At 38.4% G+C, this 14,849-nt stretch overlaps 1 protein-coding gene and 1 non-coding gene across 2 annotated transcripts in view; both read left to right on the top strand.

The window, feature by feature from the left end:
• LOC102279786 (cytochrome P450 2C19) overlaps positions 1-12,571 on the top strand; it is a 32,902-nt gene extending 20,331 nt beyond the window's left edge. The window contains exons 7-9 of the mRNA XM_005907257.3: positions 4,034-4,221; positions 11,043-11,184; positions 12,094-12,571. Coding sequence (XP_005907319.2) covers positions 4,034-4,221; positions 11,043-11,184; positions 12,094-12,275 — 512 coding nt within the window. The 3' untranslated portion in view covers positions 12,276-12,571. The remainder of the gene's footprint in view (positions 1-4,033; positions 4,222-11,042; positions 11,185-12,093) is intronic.
• Positions 8,421-8,492, top strand: TRNAS-GGA (transfer RNA serine (anticodon GGA)). Its single transcript has one exon. It is a non-coding gene; the product is annotated as a tRNA-Ser (tRNA).
• Positions 12,572-14,849: the final 2,278 nt, after the last annotated feature.

Here is a 14,849-nt window from a genome sequence, read left to right as displayed (position 1 = left end):
GTCCATGGGATTTCCCAGACTAGAATACTGGAGCGGTTTGCTGTTTCCTTCTCCAGGGGATCTTCCTGACCCAGGGATCGAGCCCAGGTCTCCTGCATTGCAGACAATCTCTTGGATTGCAGGCAGATTCTTTAAGGACCGAGCCACCAGGGAAGCCCTTAAATCTCTGTTTGAGCACCTTAATGTTTTTCAGATTTAGTGAAGGAAAAGTAATGGGACATCTTAACATAGCAGGATGACAGGAGTGAAGACACTGTGAAAGGTAGGAAAATCAACACAGCAGCATCTGGGTTTCATGGGAGGTCATGTGTAGCAGGCATAGCCAGCATGAGTTGGCCTGCAGTTGCATAATGGCTTTCTTATGGAAAGATCACTCTGGAGTTTCCCCATTCTGAAAATGCAGTGTCCTAAAGCCAGGGCACAGAAAGTGGAAATTCTGCTTATTGAAACATAAATGGAAATCCTGGGAATTCTGTGAGATTGCCTGATGAAATTTTCAGTGTTATGAGGGCTTTAAAAAGTTATATTGACAGGGAATTGGTTTAAGATGTGCATATAAAGGAATTTTATTAGTCAAGAGGTTTATTTCCAGGAAAATATTTCTTACCAAAATAAGAATTTGGTAGTGGTGGGGGTTGGGATCAATAATTTTATCCCTTGCAAATAACTTTTTGTTAGAAATTAACTTTTAAAGAGTTAACAGTTGTGAACAGCAGTTTAGAAATACATATGATCTTCTGTCATGTTAGGGTTTCAGTAAAATGACCATAGCCTCTTAACAGGCCAGAGTTGGCTTTTTAAAACTGGAGAGGCAGCTAACACATCTTCAACAAATTTTTGAAACACAGAGCATATTGAGATGTGACAGTGAAATCAGACAGAGAATGAAGTTATGGCCTACATGTCAGAAGAGAAAGTTGTATAATGAGGAGAGTCATTTGTGTCCTTACCATCCTGTAAGTTTCAGTATTTAGAAGTACCAAGAATCAAAGAGGATAGAGGGAGAAATAGGCTGATAAAGGTAGCTGATCCAGCCATGACCCTTTCAGTTCAGTTCAGTTCAGTCACCCAGTCATGTCCGACTCTTTGAGACCCCATGAATTGCAGCACGCCAGGCCTCCCTGTCTATCACCAACTCCCAGAGTCTACCCAAACCCATATCCATTGAGTCGGTGATGCCATCCAACCATCTCATCCTCTGTTGTCCCCTTCTCCTCCTGCCCTCAATCTTTCCCAGCATCACGGTCTTTTCAAATGAGTCAGCTCTTCACATCAAGTGACCAAAGTATTGGAGTGTCAGCTTCAGCATCAGTCCTTCCAATGAACACCCAGGACTGATCTCCTTTAGGATGGACTGGTTGGATCTCCTTGCAGTCCAAGGGACTCTCAACACTCTTCTCCAACACCACAGTTCAAAAGCATCAATTCTTTGGCACTCAGCTTTCTTCACAGTCCAACTCTCACATCCATAACATGACCACTGGAAAAACCATCGCCTTGACTAGACAGATGTTTGTTGACAAAGTAATGTCTCTGCTTTTTAATATGCTGTCTAGGTTGGTCATAACGTTCCTTCCAAGGAGTAAGCATCTTTTAATTTCACGGCTGCAGTCACCATCTGCAGTGATTTTGGAGCCCCCCAAAATAAAGTCTGACACTGTTTCCACTGTTTCCCCATCTATTTTCCAGGAAGTGATGGGACCAGATGCCATGATCTTCGTTTTCTGAATGTTGAGCTTTAAGCCAACTTTTTCACTCTCCTCTTTCACTTTCATCAAGAGGCTCTTTAGTTCCTCTTCACTTTCTGCCATAAGGGTGGTGTCATCTGCGTATCTGAGGTTATTGATATTTCTCTCAGCAATCTTGATTCCAGCTTGTGCTTCTTCCAGCCCAGCGTTTCTCATGATGTACTCTACATAGAAGTTAAATAAGCAGGGTGACAATATACAGCCTTGACGTACTCCTTTTCCTATTTGGAACCAGTCTGTTGTTCCATGTCCAGTTCTAACTGTTGCTTCCTGACCTACATTCAGGTATCTCAAGAGGCAGGTCAGGTGATCTGGTATTCCCATCTCTTTCAGAATTTTCCACAGTTTCTTGTGATCCACACAGTCAAAGTCTTTGGCATAGTCAATAAAGCAGAAATAGATGTTTTTCTGGAACTCTCTTGCTTTTTCAATGATCCAGAGGATGTTGGCAATTTGATCTCTGGTTCCTTTGCCTTTTCTAAAACCAGCTTGAACATCTGGAATTTCATGGTTCACGTATTGCTGAAGCCTGGCTTGGAGAATTTTGAATATTACTTTACTAGCGTATGAAATGAGTGCAATTGTGCAATAGTTTGAGCATTCTTTGGCCTTACCTTTCTTTGGGATTGGAATGAAAACTGGCCCTTTCTATCCCTGTGACCACTGCTGAGTTTTCCAAAATTTCTGACATATTGAGTGCAGCACTTTCATAGCATCATCTTTCAAGATTTGAAATAGCATGACCCTTTGACAGCTCCTTTTATCAGGTCATTCTTTCCCCAATAGGATGGGAGAAGCTTATTGCCTAGAGAAACTGAAACTAAGAGGCTTTACACTCAGGACACTGGGCAGAGACAGGGGCAAAGAGTGAGGTCACAATTTGGAGCAAAGTTTAGGGAAAAATTCTCTTCTTGAATTCAGGGACTCTTAGCTCCTTTCTCCATCCTGCTTTCTGAATTTGAGCATGCCAGAGAAAAACTCCAGAGAGTGAGGACTCTGGAGAAAAGGACTCCAAACTTTACCATGTAGATAGAAAATTCTCTCAACATGTCTAGCAGAGTGAATGAAATAAAAATTTCCACCCCGTGACCCAGGTCATGAAATTTCAGAACACCAGAATAAAAGAGAAAATCACAAAAACTTTCAGAGAGATGTAGCATGTCATAGATAAAGGATTAGAGTTCAGTAAGGCATCAGAATTCAAGTCAACTATCAAACTTTCATATTCAAATGCCTGAAGTCATGTCAGAGGAAGTCATGGGCTTTGGGAATCTTGAGAACTCATGAAGCAGAAAAAGTGTCAGGGCTGTTGCTAGATAGCAGGCTTGGCAAATGTCCACTTCTAAATGGATCAGGTGGATAAAGCAAGAATGAAAGGAGATGCCAAGAACAAAAGACAAAAGGTGATGGGTTGTTTGTGACTTCTGAATAATAGGGAAATTATTAGGAGTTTGAAACATCTACCTCAGTATTTGGAAAGACTCCTAAATCAGGGTACGGAGTTTTATGAATTGAACTAAAGAAACATAGTAAGCTCCAAGAAAGTACCAAAAGGAAGCATAATCATAGTTTTCTTAAGAGTGAGCATGTTTATTTAGTCAGAATGATGTTAAAATGAATGTTTTGAGAGCTAAAAATTATGGTGTAAATATATTGAAAGTGGAGTAAGGGGATTTGTGTGTGTATTTTGTATGAGGTGGGGATAGAGATGTAAATTCTCAACTCTCATACCAGGAAATCAGATATTGTTTAAAAATCTATGTAAAAAATAGAAACAGAGTCATTGATTAGAAACAGGGCAAAAATTTCAGAAGAAACCACTAGAATGTTGAGAGTGACAGCATTTGGCAATTGGAGGAAGAGAATAGCACTGCATATTGCACACATACAATACACAAATACACTAAAACACATATAACTTACCTTTTCAATCCACATATTATTTTGATATAAAATTAATAGATTCCTGTTTTTCTCCCTCCAACGACTTTAGTTTCTTGACCTTGTGTTGTGTTTTTATTTTCAAACATTTTATCATTTCTGCTTGTATTACTGTGTATGCTAACATACAAGTCTGTTTAGCTGTATCTTAAGTCTAGCTTGTCAGAGACTTACATGTATTTGTGTTATGGCAATTCTCTCTCCATGTCGAGGTCCATTTCTGAGCATATAACTTAAGTGTATAATGCTGTTGGGATACCTCATGAAGCATCATATATCTCTGAATTGCTCTGCAAATGTGGTGTGCATTTTTTTCTTCTTCAGTCTTACTTATCTCTTATCAGCTAAGATCCAGGAAGAGATTGACCGTGTGATTGGCAGACACCGGAGCCCCTGCATGCAGGACAGGACCCACATGCCCTACATGGATGCTGTGCTGCATGAGATCCAGAGATACATTGACCTGGCTCCTACGAGTGTACCTCATGCTGTGAATTGTGACGTGAAATTCAGAAACTACCTCATCCCCAAGGTAACATTGGTTTCTCTTATACTGACCTCAGTGGTACTGAAGTTCCCATTTTAGACAGTTTGTGTGCCATCCTCTATGAAAGCAAGACAAAAGAAGTATAAGTAATCATCTGTGTGCAGGCTTGATGAATTGTGTGTTTTTTTCAAGTTTAGTCTGTAAGCTTTATAACAGATTTTGACAGCTAGCAGTGCAAGACTTCCAAATTTTCTCTTTCTTTTATTTGGTTTGATGAAAGTTAACTGTTTACATTTCCAAATGAATCCTTTTTTCCCCCTTAGGTGCTTATTGTTGTTTTAAATGTTTTAAAATGCCTTTTCCATTCTGCTATCTGGATTGAAAATATAACTGATTTTATCATTTTAATAACTTTATATGAAGCAATTGTGCCAAATTTAAAATCAGTGTTTAAAATTTCCCTCTAGATTAATTGCAATTTCTCTATACATTGTCATGCTGTCTTGGCTAATAACTTTCTTTTAGCCTTGTTTTTATTTCTGATCTCAGAAGAATGGCGGTTAACATTTCACTATTGATAATGATATTTTCATGCAAAGATGGGCTCGATAAAGGACAGAAATGGTATGGACCTAACAGAAGCAGAAGATATTAAGAACAGGTGGCAAGAATACACAGAAGAACTGTACAAAAAAGATCTTCACGACCAAGATAATCATGATGGTGTGATCACTCACCTAGAGCCAGACATCCTGGAATGTGAAGTCAAGTAGGCCTTAGAAAGCATCACTACAAAGCTAGTGGAGATGATGGAATTCCAGTTGAGCTATTTCAAATCCTGGAAGATGTTGCTGTGAAAGTGCTGCACTCAATATGCCAGCAAATTTGGAAAACTCAGCAGTGGCCACAGGACTGGAAAAGGTCAGTTTTCATTCCAATCCCAAAAAAAGGCAATGCCAAAGAATTCTCAAACTACCGCACAATTGCACTCATCTCCCATGCTAGTAAAATAATGCTCAAAATTCTCCAAGCCAGGCTTCAGCAATATGTAAACTGTGAGCTCCCAGATGTTCAAGCTGGTTTTAGAAAAGGCGGAAGAACCAGAGATCAAATTAATTGCCAACATCCACTGGATCATGGAAAAAGGAAGAGAGTTCCAGAAAAACATCTATTTCTGCTTTATTGACTATGCCAAAGACTTTGACTGTGTGGATCACAAGAAACTGTAGAAAATTCTTCAAGAGATGGGAATACCAGACCACTTGACCTGCCTCTTGAGAAACCTATATGCAAGTCAGGAAGCAACAGTTAGAACTGGACATGGAACAATGGACTGGTTCCAAATAGGAAGAGGAGTACGTCAAGGCTGTATATTGTCACCCTGCTTATTTAACTTATATGCAGATTACATCATGAGAAATGCTGGGCTGGAAGAAGCACAAACTAGAATCAAGATTGCCGGGAGAAATATCAATAACCTCAGATATGCAGATGACACCACCCTTATGGCAGAAAGTGAAGAGGAACTAAAAAGCCTCTTGATGAAAGTGAAAGAGGAGAGTGAAAAAGTTGACTTAAAGCTCAACATTCAGAAAACGAAGATCATGGCATCAGGTCCCATCACTTCATGGCAAATAGATGGGGAAACAGTGGAAACAGTGTCAGACTTTATTTTTTTGGGCTCCAAAATCACTGCAGATGGTGATTGCGGCCCTAAAATGAACAGATGCTTACTCCTTGGAAGGAACGTTATGACCAACCTAGATAGCATATTCAAAAGCAGAGACATTACTTTGCCAACAAAGGTCCGTCTAGTCAAGGCTATGGTTTTTCCAGTGGTCATGTATGGATGTGAGAGTTGGACTGTGAGCAAAGTTGAGCACCGAAGAATTGATGCTTTTGAACTGTGGTGTTGGAGAAGACTCTTGAGAGTCCCTTGGACTGCAAGGAGATCCAACCAGTCCATTCTGAAGGAGATCAGCCCTGGGATTTATTTGGAAGGAATGATGCTAAAGCTGAAACTCCAGTACTTTGGCCACCTCATGCAAAGTGTTGACTCATTGGAAAAGACTGATGCTGGGAGGGACTGGGGACAGGAGGAGAAGGGGACGATAGAGGATGAGATAGCTGGATGGCATCACCAACTTGATGGACATGAGTTTGAGTGAACTCCAGGAGTTGGTAATGGACAGGGAGGCCTGGTGTGCTTCAATTCATGGGGTCGCAGAGTTGGACACGACTGAGCGACTGAACTGAATGATATTTTATGTACATTTTGCTACATACTTTTTAAAGAATCAGAGTAAAAAATATGTTCTCATTTTTAATGCTATTTTTAGTGGTGAACATGTATATAATTTTTTTCAAATTGATGTCTATACTTATTGGTATGGTTGTATACATTGACCTCACTTTTCCCACTGAATATGCCTATTATAAATATATATATATGCAGTTGGATTTCTTTTGCTACATTCTGTTCAGGACTTTACTGATTATGGTTTAAGAGATTTTTGGTTTACAACTTTTCTTCCTCAACATTTTTTCATTGGATTTCTGTTTTAAAGGTCATGCTGGCATGATAAAATTAGGTGAGAAATATTTCATAGTTTGGGTGTATATTTATTGTTTTCCTCACTTCTATCTTTGGCCACTTAGTTGTGTCTTTGAAATGCCTAGTTACTTTTGGTTAAATACCAATTTTTATAAATGAAAAAATGCAGAGTTCAGATGTTATTTATTTTCTTCCAGAAAGGGTCCATCCCTCTCCTCCTTGGCAGATGGAATGATGTAACCTCTCCCATTTTGGGTATTTTGAGTAAAATTTGAACATTGACAGAGACTAATATTAACTTTAGGTGTCAGCTTTCCTCTTTGAGGTTCTCCAAACTTTGGAATATTGAGACAGATTTTTGTCTTAGCAGATTTCTCATGCTCTCTAACACAGAATATCTGTATATATTCAGACTTTCTAGTTGGTGTGCTGAAAACTTCTCTTATCTACTTGAAGCCAAGTCATAGTATTATTAAAATTATAAAATAATATAACTAAAATTTGTATTTTGTTGGGGAAAGAAAGCAATGAGATTCTTAAGATACAAGTACTAGTGCCAATCCTTGGAGAAGACAGAATTGATGACTTTACTAGATTGTGAGACTTGTCTCAGTGATTGCAGTTTTGATACAAGGGTTAGAACTTCAAGTCTACTATTTTTTTAACCAAAGGACATACTGAGAGAAGACTTTTCTTTTGTGACATTGGGGTCTAAGGTAATAATTGATCAAGCTTGTTTCTCCTCTTATTTCTAAGTATGTGGGAAACACTGTACTAGAATGGAGTGGCCCATCTCTCACATCCACGGTATTGGGAAATGACCATTATAATGTCATATGTCTATTACCAAATACTGGGGATTACCATCCCCTTCTGCATAGTCCCCCCAGTGTAGAAACATAAATATTGAGTTTTATTCTTGTTTAGTCATTAAGTCACGTCCAACTCTTTGTGACCCCATGGACTGTAGCACAACAAGCTCTGTAGTCCTCCACTGTCTTCCAGTTTCCTTAATTTCATGTCCATTACATCAGTGATGCTGTCTAACCATCTCATCCTCTGCTGCCCTCTTCTGCTTTTGCCTTCAATCTTTCCCAGCATCAGGGTCTTTTTCAATAAGATTATTAGGAGGCTGATTCTGTTATACCTTTTTACCAATCATGTAAGTGATTAGTTTTATCCAAGTCTGGAGCCACTGAGCTAACTGGAGAATGCTCTAAGACAGGAGTATTACAGTATTTATGTAATACTTCAAAGTGTAAGTATTTCAGAATTTGAAGCTTTGAAGTGTCTGATGCCTTTTGTATCCTTTTGTATACTTCTGCTGTTGTAGCATGGAAGTAGTCAAGGACATATTAAACAAACAAGAATGGCTATATCCCTGTCTTTTTGGAAGCAGAAATTTAGATTGCATATAATTCCCATGTGCCACAAAGTGTCTTCCTTGATTATTTTCCATTTAAAATACTTAGGTCATTGTTTGTACTAAGGCCATATTTGCACATAGGTTGATATTTGTTAGTATATAAGTCTGTCTAAAAGAACATTTTGCAATGCTCTAAGATTGATGTGTGGGATTGTTTTTGTTTGTTTATCTAAAGAACGTTTTCCAGCACAGGGTCTGAAAGATTTACCCTTATAAACTTCATAATTTTAGTGCTTACATTTAGATGATGGTTTATGCAGGGCTTCCCTGGTGGCTCAGAGGTTAAAGCGTCTGCCTGGAATGCAGGAGACCCAGGTTCGATCCCTGGGTCGGGAAGATCCCCTGGAGAAGGAAATGGCAACCCACTCCAGTACTCTTGCCTGGAGAATTCCATGGAGGGAGGAGCCTGGTAGGCTACAGTCCATGGGGTCGCAAAGAGTCAGATGCGACTGAATGACTTCACTTTCACTTTCATGCGGGTAATTTTTACTTATGACTAAGAGTAATGATTATGCTTCTTTTATTTCTCTATGAAATATGCATGTGTTTGAGCAGCATTTGCTGAAAGTATTGCCTTTTGCACCTTTTTTTGTTATCTTAGATGTGTTATTTATTTCTTATATAAACACAAACAAGGGAATAATAAAGAGTTGTATACCTTTTATATGATAACCTTAGGGGATGGAAGATTCCTCAAGTTTGCATTAATTATTTTTTAAACATAGAACATTAAAAACATGTTCATATGTATGTTATACATGAATTTGTATATTTACCTGCTTTTGCAATGTTGAGAGATAATCAATAAAAAATCTGTAATAGGAATAGAAAAGAGTTTTATTTGAGCCAAACTGAGGACTATAGCCCAAAAGACAACCTCTCAGATAACTCTGAGGAACTGCTCTGGAGAGGTATGGTTTATCCACACAATTGTATATCTTGTCAGAGCAAAGAAAATCAGGAAGCCAGAGATACATTCTTACAAGGTTTCAAAAACAGATTATCAACATATGCACAGCAAGTTGGTATGGCCTTGGCACTTGAGAGAGGAGTCTTCTTGTTGCAAGAGTTTCAACATTGGTGTCCAAGAAAGGAGGCATTTAATCTTTATTTTTAACATGGACATTCTTTATTTCTGTTCAATATACATTTTCTTAATAATTAGTGCATATGTTTGATAGGCCACAAATAGGATGTTCTAGTTAGCATTTAAGTTAAATTCAAGTTTACAAACTAGAATGACTTCTCCATACCTCAATATGTAAAAATTTCTTCCACAAATATTCATTTATCAATCTATCATCTACTTTTCTACACTTCTCTATTTCCGTATGTATAGCTCAAAATAGCAATTTTTGTATACAGAGCAATAATAGCAATTATACTCAAGAGTTATCATTGATAGAATAATATTATTTAGTGTACAGCCTATATTGAAATTTTCCTAGTTTTTCTGTAATAAACTTTGTGGCTTTTTTTCTTTGAAAATCAGTGTCCAGGCTGGAAACAAGATTATAATTTGGATATCTTTTCCTTGTTCTCCCTGTTCTCTCCTGTTACTAGTTTTGTTTGCCCTCTTTGTTCTCTTTTAGTACATTTTAACTCTGTGAAGAGTGCAATTTAGTAGTCAAGTGAAATATTCCTCAGGCTGGTTTTGTGTGATTGTTTTCTGGACATAGATTCCAGTTACAATTTCAACTATATAGGTGCTTTGTGTTTCCCACTGAAATTCATTGGGTAGGTGAAGGCACATACGTGAGTTATCCCATTATTGGTTATGTAGTATTGTTCATAACCTCCCCCACAATGTAATTGTGGTCTGATATGGACTAAAAATGGCACCCCACTCCAGTACTTCTGCCTGGAAAATCCCATGGACAGAGGAGCTTGGTAGGCTGCAGTCCATGGGGTCGCTGAGGGTCGGACATGACTGAGCGACTTCACTTTCACTTTTCACTTTCATGCATTGGAGAAGGAAATGGCAACCCACTCCAGTGTTCTTGCCTGGAGAATCCCAGGGATGGGGGAGCCTGGTGGGCTATCGTCTATGGGGTCACACAGAGTCGGACACGACTGAAGTGACTTAGCAGCAGTAGCAGCAGTATTGTTCATATGATAAAATGGTATCTGCCAGATTACTCCATGAAACAGGTCCTTTTTTTCACATTTAATTAATAAAAGATTACCTGGTACTTTATAGATTTGTATCTTTCTTCTCAATCATTTACCCAATAGTTTTAGTGTTAATAGATAAAACTTGCTTAAACTAATGATTGTAAGCTGAATTACTGTGAAATGATTTTGTGAATTTTACAGTCCTTTCTGTGTTTCAAATCTAGGATTAATCTGTGATGAAGTCTGCCCTATATTTTAAAATAAAGACATACAATCTGCATGTCAATGATAAACAATAATATTTGTTACTGTACTTACATTGTTATTATAGAAGAGGTTATTTTGTATTAGATCAAATGCCTGTTTACAAAAGCCATACAAACAGATAATTTGAGACATTTCAAGCACAATAGAGACTTCCACATTAAACCATAATCCACATAGGAGATGAGTAAAAATTGAAATGATAAAGCAGCTGGTGGGGGCAGATACCATGTCCTAATGTGGTGATTAGCAGAATGGATTCATAAGTTCTAGGACCCATGTACTGAGTATTTCAGATGCTGCCAGTGTTCATTTTGGCAGCATCACCACCACTAGTCTTAAACTTATCCTTATTACTTGTTCTGTCTGACTCAAAATGCCACTGACCTTCTTTTGAACCAAAATTAATCATCTATTGATCCTAAGATTGGACTAAATGATTTTCAGCAGTTCTTCTAGGTCTGTGACTTCTTCATAGTTTAATTTATCTTCATCTGTTCTTTCCAGGGCACAGATATACTAACATCACTGACTTCTGTACTGCATGATGACCAAGAATTCCCCAACCCAGAGGTATTTGACCCTGGCCACTTCCTGGATGAGAACGGCAACTTTAGGAAGAGCGACTATTTCATGGCTTTCTCAGCAGGTAACACATTTACTTTTTTCATTGCTTCAGTGGACAATTTTCCCTTGTGGCTCAGTGGTTAAATAATCCACCTGCAATGAGGGAGACCAGTGTTCAATCCCTGGTTTGGGAAGGTCCCTTGGAGAAGGGAAAGGCTACCTACTCCAGTATTCTGGCCTAGAGAATTCCATGGACAGCACATGGGTTGCAAAGAGTCGGATACTACTGAGTGACTTTCACTTTCAGTGGACAAGGTGCCTTTGGGCATCCTTTGGAACTTTCATAGTGCCCATTCTGTGCCTGGTCAAAATGCTCTTTTTCCATGATGAGAGACAGCAGTACCAATGCCCACACACTTTCCCTCTCTATGAGACATCCTCATTTTTGGAGTAGATTATTGGAGCTTTGGAGAGGTGACCCAGTTCTTTCTAATTCAAAAATAAAATTTAAGCTACATTCTGAAAATACAAGAGAAGTGCATTGTAGACAAAAGTAACTCTGTGTTATAAAACTTTAAAACTTCAAGGTCGATGTAGATTTGATATACTTCCAACAGAGAATAGAGGCTGTGAAGAATGGAAAGAAAGACATTGGACCATCACTAGGAACAAAATACAACCAATATATGAGTATTTCTAGAAAAAAAAATTGATGGGACCTTGAAAATGTCAAAATGGAGTTACAATACACTTAATGAAGTATATGATATAGTTCTGATAACTCAATAAATATCTGCTGAGAGGATACCTGTTAAGATTAGATGTTAGATGGATAACATGAGTGTCTACCCTTTGTCCATCTGTCTATCTAACCATTTGCATTCCATCCATCCATTCAAACATTCATCAAAAAGTTACTGCATAGTCTGTTTCTGGCAGCCAGAAACACAGTGTTCAAGGAGTATGTACTCTCTGTGTTTGTTATTTTCAGGAAAACGGGTTTGTGTGGGAGAGGGCCTGGCCCGCATGGAGCTGTTTTTATTCCTGACCACAATTTTACAAACATTTACCTTGAAATCTGTGGTTGACCCAAAGGACCTCGACACCACCCCAGCTGTTACTGGGATAGCTAATGTGCCACCTCCTTACCAGCTCTGCTTTATTCCTGTGTGAAGAATGCTAAATTATACAGCTTCCTCAGTGGTGTTGTCTTTAACGCCCTTTCATGGGGGGCATTGTTCACCAGTGTCATGGTAATCTTTCCTGAGAACACATCTCTGACCTCTTCTCATTCCCTGTGCAATTTCACTACAGAAATATATCTGCTATTCTCCCTATCCTGTAACATTTGTATTGGCCATCACATATGCTAATACCTATCTAATATTAAGTAGTAGTGTGTGCCTAGTACCATGTACTCAGTACAAAGTAATGCATGATGATTAATGTGTGCCAATGAGACCTATTTCTCCAGTGCATGTTTTTTCTAATAAAAAGCAGAATCTGATGAGCCACTTCTCAGTCTTTCCTTCTTTTGTGCATATCGCAAGTAAGAAAGGAAAAAAAAAAAAAAAGACAAAGATGTCATGCCGGTCGTTATAGTGATACACACAGAGGACAGAGGGAATGAGAGCAGAAAATCTCCCTTGAATGCTTGTATGTACTTATTTGAGATTTGGTTTAAAAAATGAGAGAAATTGTTTTCAAGAGCAGCTTCATCCTGTAGGGAATATTGAGATCAGTGATAGTGAGCAATTAAAAGTCAGACACAGAAAACCACAATTAAAAATCAGAACAGAAATCAATGAGATTGTGTATAAGAAATCACCTATAGGCAGTCTCTTTCCAAAATGAGAGAGAACACACATTTCACAAGTTGTAATTAAAAGAGGGGCCATCTCTTTGATGCCATGGATTTTGAAAGCATAATGGAGTATTATGAACAGTAGAAATAGAGAGGCCATGCTAAAATTTGTATGTAACCAAAAAGACCCTGAAAAGCCAAAGCAATCCTGAGAAAGAAGAACAAGGCCAGAGGCATTATACTTTCTGATCTCAAACTACACAATGAAGCTACTGGACTGGCAAAAAATGTTTTGAAAATATTTATACTACCCAAAGCAATCTATGTATTTAATGTAATCCTTATCAAAATACCCTTGAAATTTTCCACAGCACTGTAACAAACAATTTTAAGCTTCATGTAGAACTACAAAAGACCATGAATTGCCAAAGCACTCTTGAGAAAAAAGAATGAAGCTCCCAGACTTCAAACTATACTACAAGGCTACAGTAATCAAAATAGCATGGTATGGTGTAAGCACAGACAGAGCAATGGAAAAGAACAGACAGCTCAGATATAAACTCAAGCACATGTGGTCAATTAATCTATGACAAAGGAGGCAAGTATATACAATAGTGAAAAGACAGTATCTTCCATAAGTGGTACTGGGAAAACGTGGCACTACATGTAAAATAATGAAATTAGAACATTTACTTACACCATACACAAAAGAAACTTTAAAATTGGTGAGACACCTAAATGTAAGACGAGAAACCATGAAACTCAAAGAAGAAAACATAGAACACTCTTTGACATAAATTATAGCAATATTTTTTTTGGATTGGTCTCTTAAGGCAAAATAAATAAAAGCAAAAATAAACAAATGAACTTAATTAAACATAAAAACTTCATACAACAAAGGATGTCATCAGCAAAAAGACAACCTTCAGAATTAGAGAAAATATTTACAAATAATATGACCAATAGGGGTTAATATCCAAAATACATAAACAACTCATACAACTCAATATCAAACAAACGATTCTATTAAAAGTGGTAGAAGATATGAATAGACTTTTTAAAGAAAGACATACTGATGGCTACCAGGCACATGAAAAGATGTTCAACATTGCTAATCATCAGTTCAGTTCAGTTCAGTGCAGTCATTCAGTCGTGTCTGACTCTTTGCGATCCCATGAATCGCAGCACGCCAGGCCTCCCTGTCCATCACCAATTCCTGGAGTTCACTCAGACTCACGTCCATCGAGTCAGTGATGCCATCCAGCCATCTCATCCTCTGTCGTCCCCTTCTCCTCCTGCCCCCAATCCCTCCCAGCATCAGGGTCATTCCAGTGAGTCAACTCTTTGCATGAGGTGGCCAAAGTACTGGAGTTTCAGCTTCAGCATCAGTCCTTCCAATGAACACCCAAGACTGATCTCCTTTAGGATGGACTGGTTGGATCTCCTTGCAGTCCAAGGGACTCTCAAGAGTCTTCTCCAACACCACAGTTCAAAAGCATCAATTCTTTGGTGTTCAGCTTTCTTCACAGTCCAACTCTCACATCCATACATGACTACTGGAAAAACCATAGCCTTGACTAGATGGACTTTTGTTGGCAAAATAATGTCTCTGCTTTTCAATATGCTATCTAGGTTGGTCATAACTTTCTTTCCAAGGAGCAAGCGTCTTTTAATTTCATGGCTGCAATCACCATCTGCAGTTATTTTGGAGCCCCCCAAAATAGTCAGCCACTGTTTCCACTGTTTCCCCATCTATTTCCCATGCCATGATCTTCGTTTTCTGAATGTTGAACTTTAAGCCAACTTTTTCACTCTCCTCCTTCAATTTCATCAAGAGGCTTTTTAATTCCTCTTCACTTTCTGCCGTAAGGGTGGTGTCATCTGCATATCTGAGGTTATTGATATTTCTCCCGGCAACCTTGATTCCAGCTTGCGCTTCTTCC

Source organism: Bos mutus, chromosome 26 (genome assembly GCF_027580195.1).
Source record: "Bos mutus isolate GX-2022 chromosome 26, NWIPB_WYAK_1.1, whole genome shotgun sequence".
Lineage (NCBI taxonomy): Eukaryota > Metazoa > Chordata > Mammalia > Artiodactyla > Bovidae > Bos > Bos mutus.
The sequence above is the reverse complement of the archived record's forward strand: the minus strand, read 5'-3'. Positions and strand labels throughout refer to the sequence as shown.